Source organism: Ambystoma mexicanum, chromosome 9, assembly GCF_040938575.1.
Source record: "Ambystoma mexicanum isolate Mex_15411 chromosome 9, UKY_AmexF1_1, whole genome shotgun sequence".
Taxonomy (NCBI): domain Eukaryota; kingdom Metazoa; phylum Chordata; class Amphibia; order Caudata; family Ambystomatidae; genus Ambystoma; species Ambystoma mexicanum.
The window spans coordinates 650,231,688-650,248,803 of NC_090931.1; the positions used below are offsets into that span (position 1 = coordinate 650,231,688).

The following is a 17,116-nucleotide window of genomic DNA, read 5'->3' on the forward strand; positions in this document are numbered from 1 at the left end:
GACATTAAAATGAACAGGGAAACATATAAAAGAAACTAGAATGAAAATAAAATGTAGCAGGATGCTAATAAACAAAGTTGAAGGTATCTTAAAAACTTTTTTTAAAGGATATAATCAGCTGCAGCAACACTCTCCCGGATCCGAGTGGTTCTCACTTGCCGCACCACCAATGTTCAGTAATAAATAAAATCCTGCTTGCAGTTCCGCACAATTCTTCTATTTCTTGAAGACAAATGATTGTTCCCAAACATCTCTTCAGCAGACGTCTGAATTTTATCACCCTCCACTGAATCACTGTCTCTTGCATTTATGATATCATCTCTTGAAGACAAATAGTTGTTCCCCATCATATCTCCAATAGGCCCTTGAATTACCTCATTCTCCACAGAACCTCCATTTCTTGCAAGTATGACATCATCACAAGACCACTTCTTGCCGTCCTCTAGAAGTAATGACTTCCCTGAACACTCCACAACTTTTTGGGGAGCACGATATTTTGACTGTCCTTTCAGTACTTTTTTTAGGTTCTTTTACCCTAATCCAATCTCCTTTCTCAATCGTGCTCTCCAACACATGTTTTTGTTTGAAATAATATTTCTTGTACTCCTCTTGTTTTTTTTTATCTTCCTTACAATTTCTTCCAAATTGATTTCTCTATTCTTTTTCAACACCAGCCAAGCAGGTCTGAGTCTATTCATAGCTATTCTTCCTCTCATAAGAGTGAACGGTTCTTCCTCTGTTACAGAATGTGGAGTGACTATGTGTGTTAAGTGCTTCTTTGAGCGTCTCCTTCCATGGTAAACTGTTAGCAATTGCCAATTGGATGATTCCTTTTATCGGTTTTATAAACCAGTTCATCCTTTCCACTAATCCAGTTCCCATTGGATGATACAACGCTGTTGTTCTATGTATGATAGCTCGCTCTTTTAAGAAACGTTGTACTTCTAGTGATATAAATTGAACTCCATTATCTGATATAAATTCTTATGGGTCACCTTCTCTGTTGAAAATTTGTTCTAAAAACGTCATCACCTTCATAGCCGTAACAGTGCCTTCGGCCACTACACACTCTACTTATTTAGACGTATAATCTACTAACACAATGAAATATACTTTTTGGGATCCAAGCATTTCATAAGGGCCAGATATGTCAATGGCCAACTTAGTCCATACCGAACTAGGTATTTCCACAGGTTGCAATGGCGTGGTTCGAGTCATTTTCCCTTTTATCACTTACTGCACATGCAGTGCATTCTTTAACCAAAGCTTCTAACTCACTCCACATATTAGGCCACCAGTAAGCTTCTCTCACCATTCTCTTAGTGAGACTTCTTCCCACATGGCCCTCATGAGCGATCTCCATTATTCTCTCTCTCAACATTATTGGTGGGCTTATGCGATAACCTCGGTAAATACATGTATTATCACTGGAAATCTCATCTTTTATGTTTTCCCATGACTTGATGCACGCACACATCCACATCTTTCCAACCATTCTCAATTGCTCTCCTCAGATGCCCTTGTCATCCTTCGTGGCCTTGATCCAATCATCCTTTGAGAAACTGGGATTTATGTGTGCTATAATACATTCCGCTCCTTGGTCTTCTGTTAATTCATCAGTACTGATACAATCATCATATTCAGAATTACACGGTAACCGAGAAAAACAGTCAGCAACAACATTAGTCCTTCCCGGGGTATATTTCACTTTAACATTGTATTGAATGATGACTAATGTCCACCTCCTTATTCATGGAGATGTCAAATGTGGTTTCTTGGAATTTAACACATGAATGAGTGGTTTATGATCAGTCTTAAACTCTACAGGAATACCCCAAATGAGTCCTTTAAAATGTTCCAAAATCCATTTGACTCCTAATGCTTCTCTCTCGATGGTTGAGTAATTTTTCTCTGCTCCTCTCAAGATTCTGGAGGCAAAAGCAATTGGAACCACCATTCCTCCCTACATTTTAATTTGATTAAACTCCTTCCTGCATTCATGAGACCATGAGAATCTCGTGCTTTTGCACATCAAATCCCTCATCTGCTTTGTCTTGTCAGAGTAATGATCTACAAACTTTGAATGGTACTCCGTCAGTCCCAAGAAACTCCGGAGCTGATCTTTATTGATTGGATCTGTAATCTTTAGAATAGTGTCCACCAATGTTTCCTTGGGTTTTATGCCATCAGCATTTATACAGTGGCCCAGGTAAGTTACTTCATTTTTTACTTTACATTTCTCAATCTTAAGCGTGAGGCCTTTCTGTTGAATAACTTGCAGTACACTGAGTAACTTCGCATCATGCTCATCTTCCGACATCGCAGATATAAGTATATCGTCTTGAAAGTAGTGCACTCCTTGGAGGCCATTAAACAGATGATGCATCAGCCTCTGAAAAACAGCTGCTGCTGACGCTAGCCCGAATGGCATCCTCATCCAGTACCACTTGATGAAAGGCTGAAGATAGATCTAGTGTCGTGAAAAACTTTGCCGGTTTCATCGTGGTGAGCATTTCTCCAATATTTGGCAGCAGGTGTCGATCTACCCAGATACTGCTGTTAAGGTCTCTCAAATCGACACACATCCTGATCGACCCATCTGGTTTTTGTACAATGACAATTGGAGACAACCATTCAGAACTCTCAATCGGTTCTATTATGTCTTGCTCACATAATCTCGTCAACTCCTTCTGTAATGCCTCCCTAGTGCCGATCGATATGTTTCTTACTTTGTGAACTACTGGCTTGGTGCCTCTTTTGCATAGAATGCGCTTCTTAAACCCTTTTAAAGTGCCAATGTTATCATTGAATACTCTCAGAAAACTTCTAGCTAAGTTTTCAGAGGTGTCCCAACTGTTTTCTGTAATACTTAAAATGGGTACACTTTCACCTGGATGTATCCTGATTCTTAACAATGCCTGTTCCCACCATCCAACAATGGACAACCCATTTTCAGCCACATATAACCTGCAATAGGTTCTCCTTCCTTCAAAATCCAGATGTACCCATATGTAACCTATAATGTTAATGGGTGTCTTACCATGACCGGTTGCTCTTACTTTTTTTTGTTGCAAATCCTCCAGTCTTTCTTTTAAATCTTTAAGGAATGTCTCCACTTCCACCATCATGTAAGGAGAACCATTATCAACCATTACTTGCAACGATATACCATTAATAAACATAGGTACCCATGGACCCACAATACCTTCAGTTGGTGTGAAAGCTAGGATGTGTATCTCCTCTTCAAATCCATTTGTAACTGCAAGTAAACTACTTGGACCACCTATCTCTTCTAATGCCTTTATGCTTGTCATGTTGCCTCTTCCAAAACGACCACCATTCCTCTGCACACTGCTCATGGAATGTGAATTGAATCTGCCCCTTCCTCTGGTGTTCCGGCATATTTTACCAAAATGACCAACCTGGCCACATCTATAGCATTCCGCCAAAAGTGCAGGACAATCCTTTTATATATTCATGTGTTTATACCAACCACATTTGTAGCACCTGCCTTGCATCCTGTTCATGGTTTCTTTATCTTTTCTGGTACTCATACCAAAATCAGTTTTAACCATTTTTTTTATACAATAGCAATTAAAGCTTCCTCATCCTTATTATGCTCCCCATCATGCATATCTTGAACAGACTTTACTTCACAACACTCTGATTTGTTCTGTATTCCTCTCCCAGTTCCATTGATCTGGCTATTTCAAGGGCTTGTTCCAGCGTCGGGTCTTTCGCCTGCCATAAGCGTTGCTGAATGCAGGGATCTGCCACATGTAGGACCAACTGGTCTCTTAAATATTCATCTGCCACCCCAGTAAAGTTGCACGATGATATAAGGCCTCTTAATGCAGCTATATAGGTATCAACACTTTCTCCTTTACATTGTTTCCTGGAGAAAAATCTGTATCGCTCCAATACAATGTTGGTCTTATTTCCAAAATGTTTGGTTAATTTTGTCATTGCAGTCTCACATTTCCTAATACTGCTGGCGGAGTCTCCAGAACCCTCCTCTGTATCTGCTAAATCAGGCAATGTCCTAAAGATCCCCAGAGCTTCTGCACCCACACAATTCAACAATGTGGCTTCCTTCAAGTCATCATTGTATTTAGCCCCTCGCTACTCTTGCCACTGTTCCCATGTGCATATTGGATTGCCGGAGTGTGCCAAAAATTGTACTGGGGCTGCAATGTTTTGCATGTTGCACTCGTGTAAACTTCCTATGAAAAGAGTTTCTTTTTTTTAGTCTTTTTTAAAATTTTTACTTTGAGGTGTTTATGTTCACTCACTTCCTCATAGCATCTCTTATTGTGGCATTATCATCACACATGTGCCAATGTTACAAGTCTGTTTAAACAAAGCTTCCTTTGTACAGAAAATTGTCTGGCAGTTGACTTGATCTTGTCGATGTCGGTGAACAAGACATTGTGATATGCCTTTTAATGTTTATTTACTGCCTCATTTCACCAGCACGTGACATTTCAATCCGCTACGTGCAGCGTTTATGCAGTCGGCATGGCAACGTAAATTTGAGATCCCATAATGGCGGCACGTACTAGATGTTTCTTAGGTGCCTTACTCTAAAGTTATGTCCATTGGCCACTTAGAGCTCCCAAAATGGCGGCACGTACCAGACGCTTTCCGGGAGCCTTACTCTAAAGTTATGTCCGTTGGCCACTCGTAGCTCGCTCACCGTTCGTAAGGTGCAGCGCCACATAAATGTCTAACTATAAAGGTATTTTCACCTTTTTTTTTATTTGCTCCAGCTGCTGCCCTTACGGTATAGCCTTGACGTCTTTTCCTCTGTCCAACGCAATACTCGATATGCCAGCACTCGGCCCCCGTTCATTCACGGTTTGGTTCGTCAATTCAAATACACTCGATCACAGCCAAGGACTTCCTTGACAAACTTCTCCTCATCGCCAATTTGTAGTAAATAATACGTTTGTCACTTCAGAAGATTACAATTATATATGCTGGTTTATTCAACTAAGGAAGTCCCCAGGTGGGCCAGGCTTCCCATCACAGCTCTGCTTCGTTTATGATTCTGGAATCAACATACCAGAATCATACACTGATGCGTATGCATCAGAACATAGAACTATATACATCATAACAACCATAGTACATCATAACAGTGCCCTGCATATAAAATTTAGATCTATTGGAATCGAATATGAAGTCCTGATCAGGTCAACTTTGTATTGGATTCATATTTGGAACTCTACGCCCATTATTAGGTATAGAGAGGCCTCAATTGGTGTGCTTAGCACCCCCGGAGCATCGTCCATGTTCCAGAGTTAAGAGCATCAGAGAGATGGCCAAAAATGCACACCAATGGCATTTGCGGGATAAACCAACAATCCTGTATATATAATGTAATGCTCTTAGGATGTCTCTTGATTTGGAACGGAGCATGTGCCCCGCCAACCTTACCTTAATATCAGATGAAATTTGCCACAGTGAAGCGAAACATTATCTCCCAACAACCCTTGAACCCCAAGCGACTGAACCTGAATGATGTGGCAGCCATGAGTCCTCGCAGGCCAATCTTGAGGCTCTCCAAATCAGTATACGGCATTTCGTTCAACGTTACAAACATTTTAAAGGTAGGGAAAGTGTTGTGAAAAATGAAATGACCATCAATCCTAGTATGCATTATGTACTTAGCAATTGAATCATACAACCCGTTTATCACAGATATATATTTGTCAAATAAAAAGATCTGTAATAATGGCTGCTTTACTTAATATTCTTTGATTGTATACAAACAGGCCGCAACCCTCACTGGAGCCATTTGTCACCCTCCCCTTTCGCCTAGGAGTATTTTGAAAGTGTATAAGCTGAGTGTACCAGAATGCTAACCTTGGAATGATAACTTATCAGAAAATAATACGTATGGTTAATCTAGGTTTTGATAATGTATTTTTTTCAGTAAGACAAGTGGAACATATTTAATACAGCCAAAATATATACTGGAATTTAAAAACAAACTGCCAGGTGGCCTAGCTGGGCACCATACTTGCACGGGCTCTAGCAGACGAGGCCTGCCGGAGCCACGCCACTGTGTGGTTGTCGCGGCACCCGCTCTGTGGCAGGGTACAAAAGTGCTGTGTTCTGCGGCCGGTGTTGCCACGTATGCCCCCTCCCGCTGCATCATTTCTTCTTGCCACAGCTTCCACAAGTAAGGGGGGGCTGGGAGACAGCGGCTCGCACTCTGGCACCTGAGAGTGCATCTGTTGTGGGTCAGACTCCACTCTCCCTTTGACAAGGCCAGAACGCTGTCCCTGTCACATATTTTTGAGTGGCTTAGAGAACTGCCAAAGTAGACCTCTTTAGAGAAGAGGGCAGTGAACTGAGGATTTAGGCACCTTTAATGAAATCCTTTAAGATTGAGGGCTGGTCAGGTAATCCCTCTTCTTCTGTCTAAAAGTAAAATTAACTGTTGATCACTGATGTTCAGGTAGCCACGCATCTTTCCTGCTACTTAGTGCTTCCTTATTAGGTTAAGTGACTATTTAAGATGCACGTTTTGTGGTTTTGCTCCGAGCACTATGGAGTATTCATGTACGGGTAGACCGACTGCCATGTGTTGTTCTGAGAACTCAATGGTTAGATAAAATAATGTTATAATCCCCAATTTAAAATAAAAAAAAAGTTGCAAGACTGTTTTGATCATGCTACTCCTTAGCTTAAAAACAATGCATGGAAGAGACCCTGCAGATGCCAAGTGGCAGATCACTGTGGCACCTGTCAGGGGGCATCAGACCTCAAATGGCTCCTTTCGTTCTGTTGAATGGTGGACACACAGTCAGAATGACACGGTCTTTGGAAGTATTTAGCTGCGCATCTCCTCAATCTGTTGCAGTAGGATACACACTTGTCAATACTGAACATTCGAAAGAGGACAGGTTCACTGCAGCAGGGAAGCCCCGCTCTCTGAAGTACCCTGTACGATGCATTTCCTGTTGGAGCATCTGTGATCGGATTGGATGTCTGCCTAAATAAAGTACATCTTTACACTACAAATCGAGTCCCTGCTTGACTGGAACTTGTTTACTTAGGTAGCAGCAGAAGCCACTCGCCTTTGCTTTGCTTTGGGCAGGTAACTGTTCATTGTGCAGTGTTCCTATCGCCAGTAACCAATATGCAGAGTGAGGGCTGGTCCTACCGGCAGCACTTGTCCTGGAGGAGACACTACTGCTCATACACAAATTAGCGACTAGCCCTTCCCATCACCGAGTGCCGCAATACCAACAGGACCCCTAATGACTCAGAGAGGTTTCTGTACTTGCTCTAGATACGAAGGGTGATCCCATGCCACCTCCTAGATGTGCCATTCCATGGAACCCCCTTTGGGGTCAGTGAGCCTCTGAACATCCAGTCAGTGCAAAGAATAATCTGATGGATCGCACAACCTTAATATAGTATTGGACCAGCTGTCTGTTTGTAGCAACGTAAGGTGAGGTATGATCAGCCTACCTGTTATGTAAAGTATAATGTTCTTCAACTAAACTATTTGGGGATATATTCATACCGGTTCAGGGGAAGAACTGTCCACCCACTACTACTTGAGCTGAATGCAGCACAGCGATAGCCTGTGCGTCATATTCTGAAATACATTTTCCAATTGTTTCAGGAAGAATCAGATGTAGGATTGTTGTGTAGCTCCAAACCCAACCCCCAATGTCTTGTGAGCCACAGGCACCCTCCACCCCGCCCAGTCTCCTATGCCTCTGCAAAAGGGTCAATGACTCTTGGATCCACTGTGTCCCTACAAGCTCGCCCAATCCCTCTCCAGTAAGTCGTGCACCTCCAGCACCCTCAGCCCCGGCACTCTTGGATCCACCGTGTCCCTACGAGCTCCCTGTATCCCTCTCCAGAGTTGTACACCCCCAGCCCCGCAACTCTTGGATCCACTCTGTCCCTTATCCCTCTCGAGATTCGTGCACCTCCAGCCCTCCAGAGAGCCCCCACCTCTCTTACTTGCCCAGTATCACCCATACTACCATTTGTTGTCATTATTCCTCCAGCGACCGACCATGCCCATCCCTTAACCCCCTTTCCTCTTCACTTCTCAATTCTTCAATAGATGGCCTCACCCCATCACTGTCCACAATCCCCTGGCCAACTCTCAACTTCCTTCCAGGACCTCAGCTGCTTTCTGTGTTCTGCTCTCTGTTCTTCTTTTCCAATTAGCCGCGGCCCTAGGCCCTTCAGCAAGTGGGGGTGTCTCTTAGAACTTACAATCCCAAAGGACACTAGTTACAGCATCCGACTCCTTCTCAGACCACAAAGATTATTTTCCTTTTTGAAAGGGGGTGACTCCCAGCAGCACAAAAACACTTGGGTCTGACGGCACACAAAGGATACCTGCAGTCCTGGTTTTCTGTAGTCTATAAAGCGAAGGATGGAGTCTGTACTCGCTGTGGCCACGCTGCAGTGCGGAGGTGGCATTGTGGCGACTGCCGTGATGGGGTGCCGGCTGTCCACAGCCTCGTCAATGCGCAGCGTTTTACCTTCAGGGAGAAAAGAGAAATTAGTTGCATTGCAAAATGAGAGGCAGGGGCTGAACAGCAAGGCCATGGCCATGGGTTGTGTCTCCAGTAAACGGGGTAACGGGCAGGGTGTGGGTCAGCGAAGAGGAAGGTGATCAGGTCAGTAGTCTCAGGCAGAGTGTGCATCAGACACTGATAAATGGGGGGCTAAGGCGGGCGCGCAACCTCATTGAGCTAGTCGGGCTCCAGCCCCATGCCCCCCTCGAAATGTGAGCTTACTGGCCTTGTTTTTGTTGTCAGCCTTTAACAGTTCAAAGAATAAGGAACATGGTCCTGGGCACATTTTGTATTTTCCGAGGCAAATCTACAATCTGCTCGGCTTGGGTGCTCAAACACTGCCCGTTTCCCAGAGTCACAGCCCCTCTGAGACACACAGACTGCATCCCTGGCTCTGCAGCCAGTGCCGTAGTAAACTCGACAACACATTTCTTTTGTCATCAGCAGCATAGCCTTTTTTATGCATGATGTTAATGTTTAAAGTATTTGTACCGCGCACTGTCACCACCGAGTGGTACCCAGGCGCTCTGTCAGATATGAAAAATAGAGGGTGAAAAAAAAGGGGTGTATTCGGGGGTTAGTAGGGTGTAGTGGGAATAGGAAAGCGAGATTTGGTACGTGCAGATGCTGTGCAGAGAGGTGGCTGTGCGAGTTCCTGTATGAGAAGTGCATGCCGAAAGTTGAGGTTTTAGAGTTGGGTTAGCGTGTTTTTCTTATCGCTTATCTTTGCGTGTCTGTGCTCAACATCTATAATTATCATGTGTGCTTGGTATTGTAGTTTGTCTGATTAGTTGGCAGGCACGTTGAGGAGTAGCAGTTTCCTCTGTAGTACTCCAGTACTATGTGTACCTGACTGATGTAGGAGTGTTCCTCTGCTCTGGGGCCAGGGGAAGGGGGGAATCTGTGACAGTTAAAGCCAGCAACACAATAAAGCACCCTTTAAAATATTTTTCATACCCATAATGTCTATTATCTTGATATGCTAAAAAGTACAGTTTGCTTTGCTGTCCTTGGTTGAATGTTCTTAAAACCATCCATAACACGCGGGTTTGTGACAAATCTCCAAACTATAGTTTTTTTGTTTGTTTGTTATTATTTGTAATGCGCTCCTCACCCGGGGGTATCTGGGCGTAGTGAGTTTATTACTACACAACTTCTTCTATTGTGGTTCTTAAAGCGCTCAAAATTAAGTGGGTAAATAGATATTTTGCATCTTATAGAGTTCCATTCAGAATGGGGAAAATAAAAGGACACTGATATTATTTTGGCTCAACATGCTGCTATAAGGATTTACTGCACCATAATAATCCCTGGTGCAGAGGAGTGTCTTGCCCATACTGCTCCCCCCCCTATTTTGGGCCTTTTAAAATAATTTTTGCTCCCCCAGCTCCTGTCCCTGCACGTGCACTGGGTCGTGGCCCGTGTGTTTCCCTTTCCATATCCTGCCTCCCGTCCCTTCTTCCTCCCCTGAATGGCCAACGGGTCCCATAAGTATCATAGTGCTAGGGGAGGCCTAGGGGTAGCCCCAAGACGTGACTGCAGGTGAAGCAGGCTGCCAACCACCAAAAGGATAAATCGGCAATCACTGCCAACAAAAACATAACCCCAAACCCTACATTAGTGCGTACCCACTTAACCTCTGCTCACACCTTGACTCGCCCACAAGTACCGACGGACAGTATCCACGCATGCCTAAAGAGGAACAGTCAGCCATCAACCTGCCTCAACAGACAAGTTAGGGCGAACTACAGTTAGTAATTGCTACCACCTCCTGCAATAAGTAATCTACCACTAAACATACACACCCAGGACATCCTCTGGGAATGCAACGTGAACACAACTTACATGCTTACATTGAAGTACCTATTGTATGGTGAAACCTAGGAGACTTTCTCACACTATACAGGAATCTCAAATCTAGGTGTTTTTTTCTAGGCCTTTCTCCCATGATCTAGGAATTCAAATCTAGGCATTTTTTGATCACTGCCTGCCATTCTGTGAAACCTAGGTCTTTCTCCCACTATCTAGGATTCCAACATTCTAAGGGTATTATCTCACTGTAAACCACGCTGAAACCAAGGCATTTTTCGCCCATTATGTAGGCATCTCAAATCTAGGTGTATTCTATCATTGCCTGCCATCATTGAATCTTAGGGCCTCCTATTACTTAACATTCAGCAATCACCGACAGTTAGTAACTATGACCAGATCCCTACCCAAGTTAACCAGGAACTCGTAGTCCTCCCATACCCAACTGCACTACCCCTTTCAACGCGTCCATCTAGACAGTCCACACATAGATCGAGGAACGCTAGAATCTAACCCACTAAGTGGATAGCTGCCCTTAGAGGGCATCCACCTACGTACGAAGATAAAACTTAATATCATCCAAACGCAAGGCCCGGCAGGTGGGCTACTGCCCCTGTAAACTCAATACCCAAACCATCCTACTACCAAGGACACAAAATGCCCCGACGCAGAATTAGACGCCTCCAAAGAGAATCGGAACAAGGATCAATCCGAACGGATTCACACCTGCCCCTACTTCCAGTAGAAGCGTCACAAATACAGAACGCACCCCAGCAAACAATACAATCAACAGAACATACATAAGAGAAAAATCCCTATACCTTAACACCATACCTCGCAGAAACTGCAGAACCTCGACACTTCAATGCCTCTGACATGTCCAGACAAGCTAAGAATCTTCTGGAAACCCACAAAAAAAGGAAGAACAGAGCTCCCAAGAAGAGAAAAGGTACAATACCAATGCCCTTCCTCCATATATCTCAAAAATACAAGGGCACCACAAACAACCACATAAAAACACGAAAGATGATGAAGCTGTACAATTCATCAACCCAACTATCAACCTAACAGACCGCCTCAATGACGAAGCAGCCTCTGTGGAACTGTCATGATCTCTGCTTCCAAAAGGTCAGGGTTTTCCCAACTCCCTTGGAAGCAGATCCATAACCCAGGTTCCGAGTGCCAACCAGTCCCAATTGGGACCTTTTGGACCCAGTCCTGGCGCCAGTGGCACCAGGCTCATAAATATGCCCAGTCCCAGCGCTGGAAGCGCCGGGCTCATAATGCTTGGGTGGACTTACCTGCAGCAGACCATGCTGCTTACTTGCCTGCCAGGTGAGCCTCTGATCCTCTTCTGTTTGGAACTACTTTTCCTGTTGGGTGGGGCAGGAGCCACTCCCTAGATTCAGAACACTGGAACTCTTCTGGAAAGCAGGAACTCTTTTCTTACCTAGGCGTGGCTGTGGAAGGAGACACCTAAGCACTACAGGAGGCTATTTAAACCACACCCGATGGATGAATCTTGCTTTGCGTTATTCTGCATCCTCTGCAGCAGAACGCTCATCGTGTCTTCTGCATCTGATCCTGGGCCTAAGGAAAAAGGCTTACCATCCTGAATCCAGTCTTCAGCAACACCTATAAAGACAAGAAAGAACAGGTTAGCATTACGGTCTTCAGTGACAGCTCTTCACTTACCTGGTCCATCAGCTGTCACCAACGCCTCGCGCTGCATTCCGGCATCTGAAAGACAAAGGCTTACCTACTCTTCGTGCGCTCCGGAGGTCTTCACACTGCATTCCGGCATCTGAAAGACAAAAGCTTACCAACTCTTCGCACGCTCCGAAGGCCTTCGGCGCTGAATCCCGCATCTGAAAGACAAAACAAGGTGCGTTTAAAGACATTGGGGAACTTTAATACTCACGTGCCATTACTCCTTTCCACATCTAACCCAGTGGGTATTCCGGCACCCTGCAGCCGCTCCGAACTTGTACCTGCAAAATAAAAAGACAGTTAGAGCGCATCGTGAAGCAGGCAACAAGCGCTTACTTACGTGCTTCCAGGCGCTTCTATTCATCACACGGGCTCCATCTTCAACTCACTTCAGCCCGTCATCCGCCATCGCCGGAACCCTGCAAAACAAGAAACATCATTACTAAAGACTTTAAAGACATTAGAATTACTCGAAACTTACCGTTCGTGCAGTAAACGACGGACAGCAGTCCTCTGAAGTCAAGAGGCCTGCTCCCCTTATCCAGTGAAGAAACTGGTTACAGCACCCTGCCCCGAGGCAGATGGAGAGCACGGCGTTCACTTACCTAAGGTGAGAGCGTTAACCTTTGGGGTTCTACAGGAGAAGAGAAAGGGAAGAAGAGAGAGACATTCAATAACCCAGTTCCTTAATCCCATATTTTCTATCTGCAGACATCTTACCCTTCGAGTCAGACATACAGTGCACAGAGGTCCAGCCCAAAGAGCCAGCCGTGTGTTACACATCACCTTTGAAGATACGGTATACGCCCAGTCAAGACCGGCGCCTCTACGGGAATCAGGTGAGCGTTACAGAACGCAAAGCCTACCACAAAACTCCCGTCCAGGTGCTATGGAAACCTCGGATACCGACCAGCTAGCCCAGTTACTTGGGGAACTAAGGGCAGAAGTGCATGCAGCCCGTCAGGAAACGAACGCTCTAAGAAGGGAACTGATTATTTCCAAGGAGCGAACAGATGATCTCGCTAGACAATTGCTACAGTCACGAGCCGGACAGACCCCGTTACCCGCATCTGGGGGAAATCTTCCTTCTACATCCTCTATGAATCCAGTACAGATCAACCTACCTGGGAATGTACCTCTGGCTCCGCCCGAACGATTTTCTGGTGACCCAAAGAGGTTTGCAGTATTTATCAATCAGTGCCGGTTGCATTTCTTATGCCGGCCAGCAGCCTTTCCAACTGATCAAGCTAAAGTAGCTTTCGTGCTTTCGTACCTTAGTGGCAATGCGGCAGACTGGTCGATCCCTCTAGTAAATCAAGATGATCCGGTCCTCCATGATTTTCAAGCTTTTCAGCTCAGTATGGAAAAACTGTTCGCAAGACATTCACAGGGGCAGGCCTTGGACAATGAGCTTCTTTCGTTGCGACAAGGTAATCAAGACCTTTTGGCTTATTTTGCGTCTTTCAACAGACTGATAGTGGAAACTCAATGGCCTGAGGACAAAAGGATTACGCTGTTTCATAGAGGTCTACGTGGAGAGCTCAAAGATGTGTTAGCCCAAGTAGTGAATCCCCCACAAGATTGTTCGGACTATATAGACTTAGTCGTTCAAATAGATCACAGACTGCAGAACAGGAAGGCCGATCGTTCCAAGTTTGATGCTCGAGTATTTTCCAAACCGCCAACTCCTTCCAAAGGAGTAGACTCCGGGGAACCCATGCAAATAGGGGGTCTGAAAGGTCCTTTAACACAAAAGGAGCGGGAAAGGAGAAAACTGTTGCAATTATGCCTCTATTGCGGAAACTCAGGGCACTTTCTTCGAGACTGTCCGGTGAAACCTGCCAAGAAGGCAGTAGGAGCTGCAGTTACCAAAGTTACAAACTCTGAGCAGGGAAACGACCTCGCCCGACAAGAATAGAGGTCCTCTTGCCGAGCGTGAAAACCAGTTCCGTGACCTCGCATTTCGTGATACCTATGGTCCTCATTAGCCCTGATAATCCGGATCGATTACATGCAATTGAAGCTTACGTCGACAGCGGTGCCATCGGCAATTATGTGGATCATGAAATGGTTTTGAGGATGAATCTAACTCTTTGTCCCAAGGCTGTAAAGGACGTCATTACTACGGTGGATGGTACGGAGATAGCCTCCGGGCCAGTAACGCATACCACTCAAGAAGTGACGCTAGTAAGTCAAGATGGATACCATGAGAAGATCGTGTTCGATGTGATCAAGGCCCCTCAGTTTCAGATTATTCTAGGAATACCTTGGTTAGAGAAACACAATCCTCTGATCGATTGGCGAGCAAGAACGGTCCAGTTTCCAGAATGTGTCTCTACTTGTCACCCTCCACCTGGTGTTGCACTGGCAGCAATTTCTTCAGAGACTCCCCAGTTACCTCCCGAATACCTAGAATACCAAGATGTTTTCCGGAAGGATCAGGCTAACTCTCTACCTCCTCATAGGTCTTATGACTGCCAGATAGACCTGATACCTGGATCTACTCCTCCTTGTAGTAGAATTTATGCCCTCACCGAGCCTGAGAACCTTCACCTTCGACAATACCTGGATCAATACCTGGCAAATGGGTTTATTCGTCCTTCCAAGTCCCCTGCTTCTTCAGCTTTGTTCTTCGTTCCAAAAAAGGAAGGAGACCTTAGAACTTGTATAGATTATCGCTCCCTGAACCAGATCACCGTTAAGAATAGATATCCGTTACCTTTGATCCCTGAACTCCTGGACCAAGTCAGAAAAGCATGCATATATACAAAGCTGGATCTTAGAGGAGCTTACCACTTGGTACGAGTAAAAGAGGGCGATGAATGGAAGACGGCCTTCCGCACCAAGTATGGGCTATTTGAATATCAGGTCATGCCCTTCGGACTTTGCAATGCCCCGGCCGCCTTTCAATATTTTATGAACGATGTCCTCAGAGAGCTCATAGATGTGTGTGTTGTTGTTTACATTGACGACATCCTCGTTTATTCTTCATCGGAATCTGAACATCGGAAACACGTGAAAATGGTCCTCGAAAGATTGCGTCAACACAAACTTTTCGCTAAGTTGGAAAAATGTGTTTTCAACGTGACTGAAGTTGAATTCTTGGGATTCATATTATCACCTGGCGGAGTGCGTATGGATTCAAAGAAGGTTGATGCAGTTCTCAAATGGCCATCACCATCCTCCGTAAAAGGTGTGCAAAGCATGTTAGGCTTCGCTAACTTTTACCGCAGGTTTATCCCCGAATTCTCTCGAATAGTCCAGCCCATCACTGCCTTGTTAAAGAAAAACAAGCGTTTTGAATGGTCTACCGAGGCGGAACAAGCTTTCCAGGATTTGAAGACTAAATTTATCTCTGCACCAATCTTAAAACACCCTCGCCCCGAACTCCCCTACATCGTGGAAACTGATGCTTCAAGCTTTGCCATGGGGGCAGTTCTATCACAAAAGGACCCGGTAACCAATCAGTTGCATCCCGTGGCATTTTGGTCCCGCAAATTCTCGCCTCCTGAAATCAATTACACGATTACTGACAAGGAACTTCTGGCTATCAAGTCTGCCTTTAAGACTTGGCGGCATTATCTGCTGGGGGCCCGACACACCGTTACTGTGATTACAGATCACCGAAACCTGCAATATTTGAAAACCGCAAAAGCCCAATCCTCTAGACAACTCCGTTGGGCATTATTCTTTGCCGAGTTTGACTTCATAATTACCTATCGACCTGGTACAAAGAACGGTAAAGCTGATGCCCTTTCTCGGATGGGAGTGGAAGAACACTTGATCAACCCTAAACCTGTACCAATCATTCCCGAACAAAGAATTGTGGGTGTAATCGCCACAGAATCCATAGAGGAAGTTAAGGATAAAGCCAGGCAACTTGTAACTCCAGCAGACATACAGAATTGGCATCTGCAGGGAAAGGACTTTGCAGTAAAGGACAACTTATTGTATTTCCAAGAACGATTATACCTACCCAGCACAGATTTACAGAAAAAAGTCATCTCTTGTTATCACGATTCTTTAATGGAAGGACATCCCGGTATGGCCAAGACCTCAGAAAAGATCAAGCGCTACTTCTGGTGGCCGTCTTGGAAAAAAGATATCAGAGACTTTATAATGTCCTGTGGAGTATGCGCCCAAAACAAGAGTCAAAAGGAAAGACCAGCAGGCCTCTTACGCCCTATTGACATCCCACCTCGCCCTTGGCATACACTTTCTATGGACTTCATCACCGATCTACCTCCATGCTCCGGATACAATACGATTCTAGTAATCGTGGACTTATTCTCCAAGATGGCGCATTTCATTCCGCTCAAAGGCTTGCCAACAGCAGCAACTCTGGCCCGAGAATTTCTCGAAAACATCGTCCGACTGCACGGTTTTCCTTCGGTTCTAATTTCGGATCGAGGTAGTCAATTTATTTCTCATTTTTGGCGAAGTTGCTGTCGGTCGGCTCAAATTGATGTGAGACTATCGACCAGTCACCACCCTCAGACCGACGGACAAACCGAGAGGACCAATCAAACTCTGGAACAGTATTTACGCTGCATGCTGCAACAAACTGAAAAAACTTGGAAAGACATCCTTTGGATAGCCGAATATGCCTACAATAACTCTGTCCATTCGGGAACTGGGAAAACCCTGTTTTTTCTTTTGTACGGCAGTCACCCTCGAACCTCGGAGTTGGATCCCCTCCAAGATCTTGAAACACCAGCAGTAGACTACCTGCATTCTACAATCACCCAAGCCTTTAAGGAAGCGGTTTCTCACCTTCAAAGGGCTAAAGAACAATACAAGAAAGGAGCAGATCAACATCGGAAGGAAGCCCCTCAATATCAAGTAGGGGATCAAGTCTGGTTATCCACCAAATATCTACCTCTAAAAGGGCCACGCACATTCAACCCAAGATACCTTGGTCCCTATTCCATCACTACCATAGTAAACCCAGTAGCGGTCAAGTTGGACTTGCCCCCGCACATGAAGATACATCCGGTCTTCCACGTCTCTCTATTAAAACCCGTGCAACCTCAAACCCG

General features: G+C 45.0%; 1 protein-coding gene across 3 annotated transcripts in view; it reads right to left on the bottom strand.

The window, feature by feature from the left end:
* WDR81 (WD repeat domain 81) overlaps window positions 1-17,116 on the bottom strand; it is a 239,896-nt gene that overhangs the window by 29,745 nt on the left and 193,035 nt on the right. For all 3 annotated transcript variants that reach the window (XM_069615372.1, XM_069615371.1, XM_069615373.1), the window contains one exon: window positions 8,377-8,522. In XM_069615372.1, coding sequence (XP_069471473.1) covers window positions 8,377-8,522 — 146 coding nt within the window. The remainder of the gene's footprint in view (window positions 1-8,376; window positions 8,523-17,116) is intronic.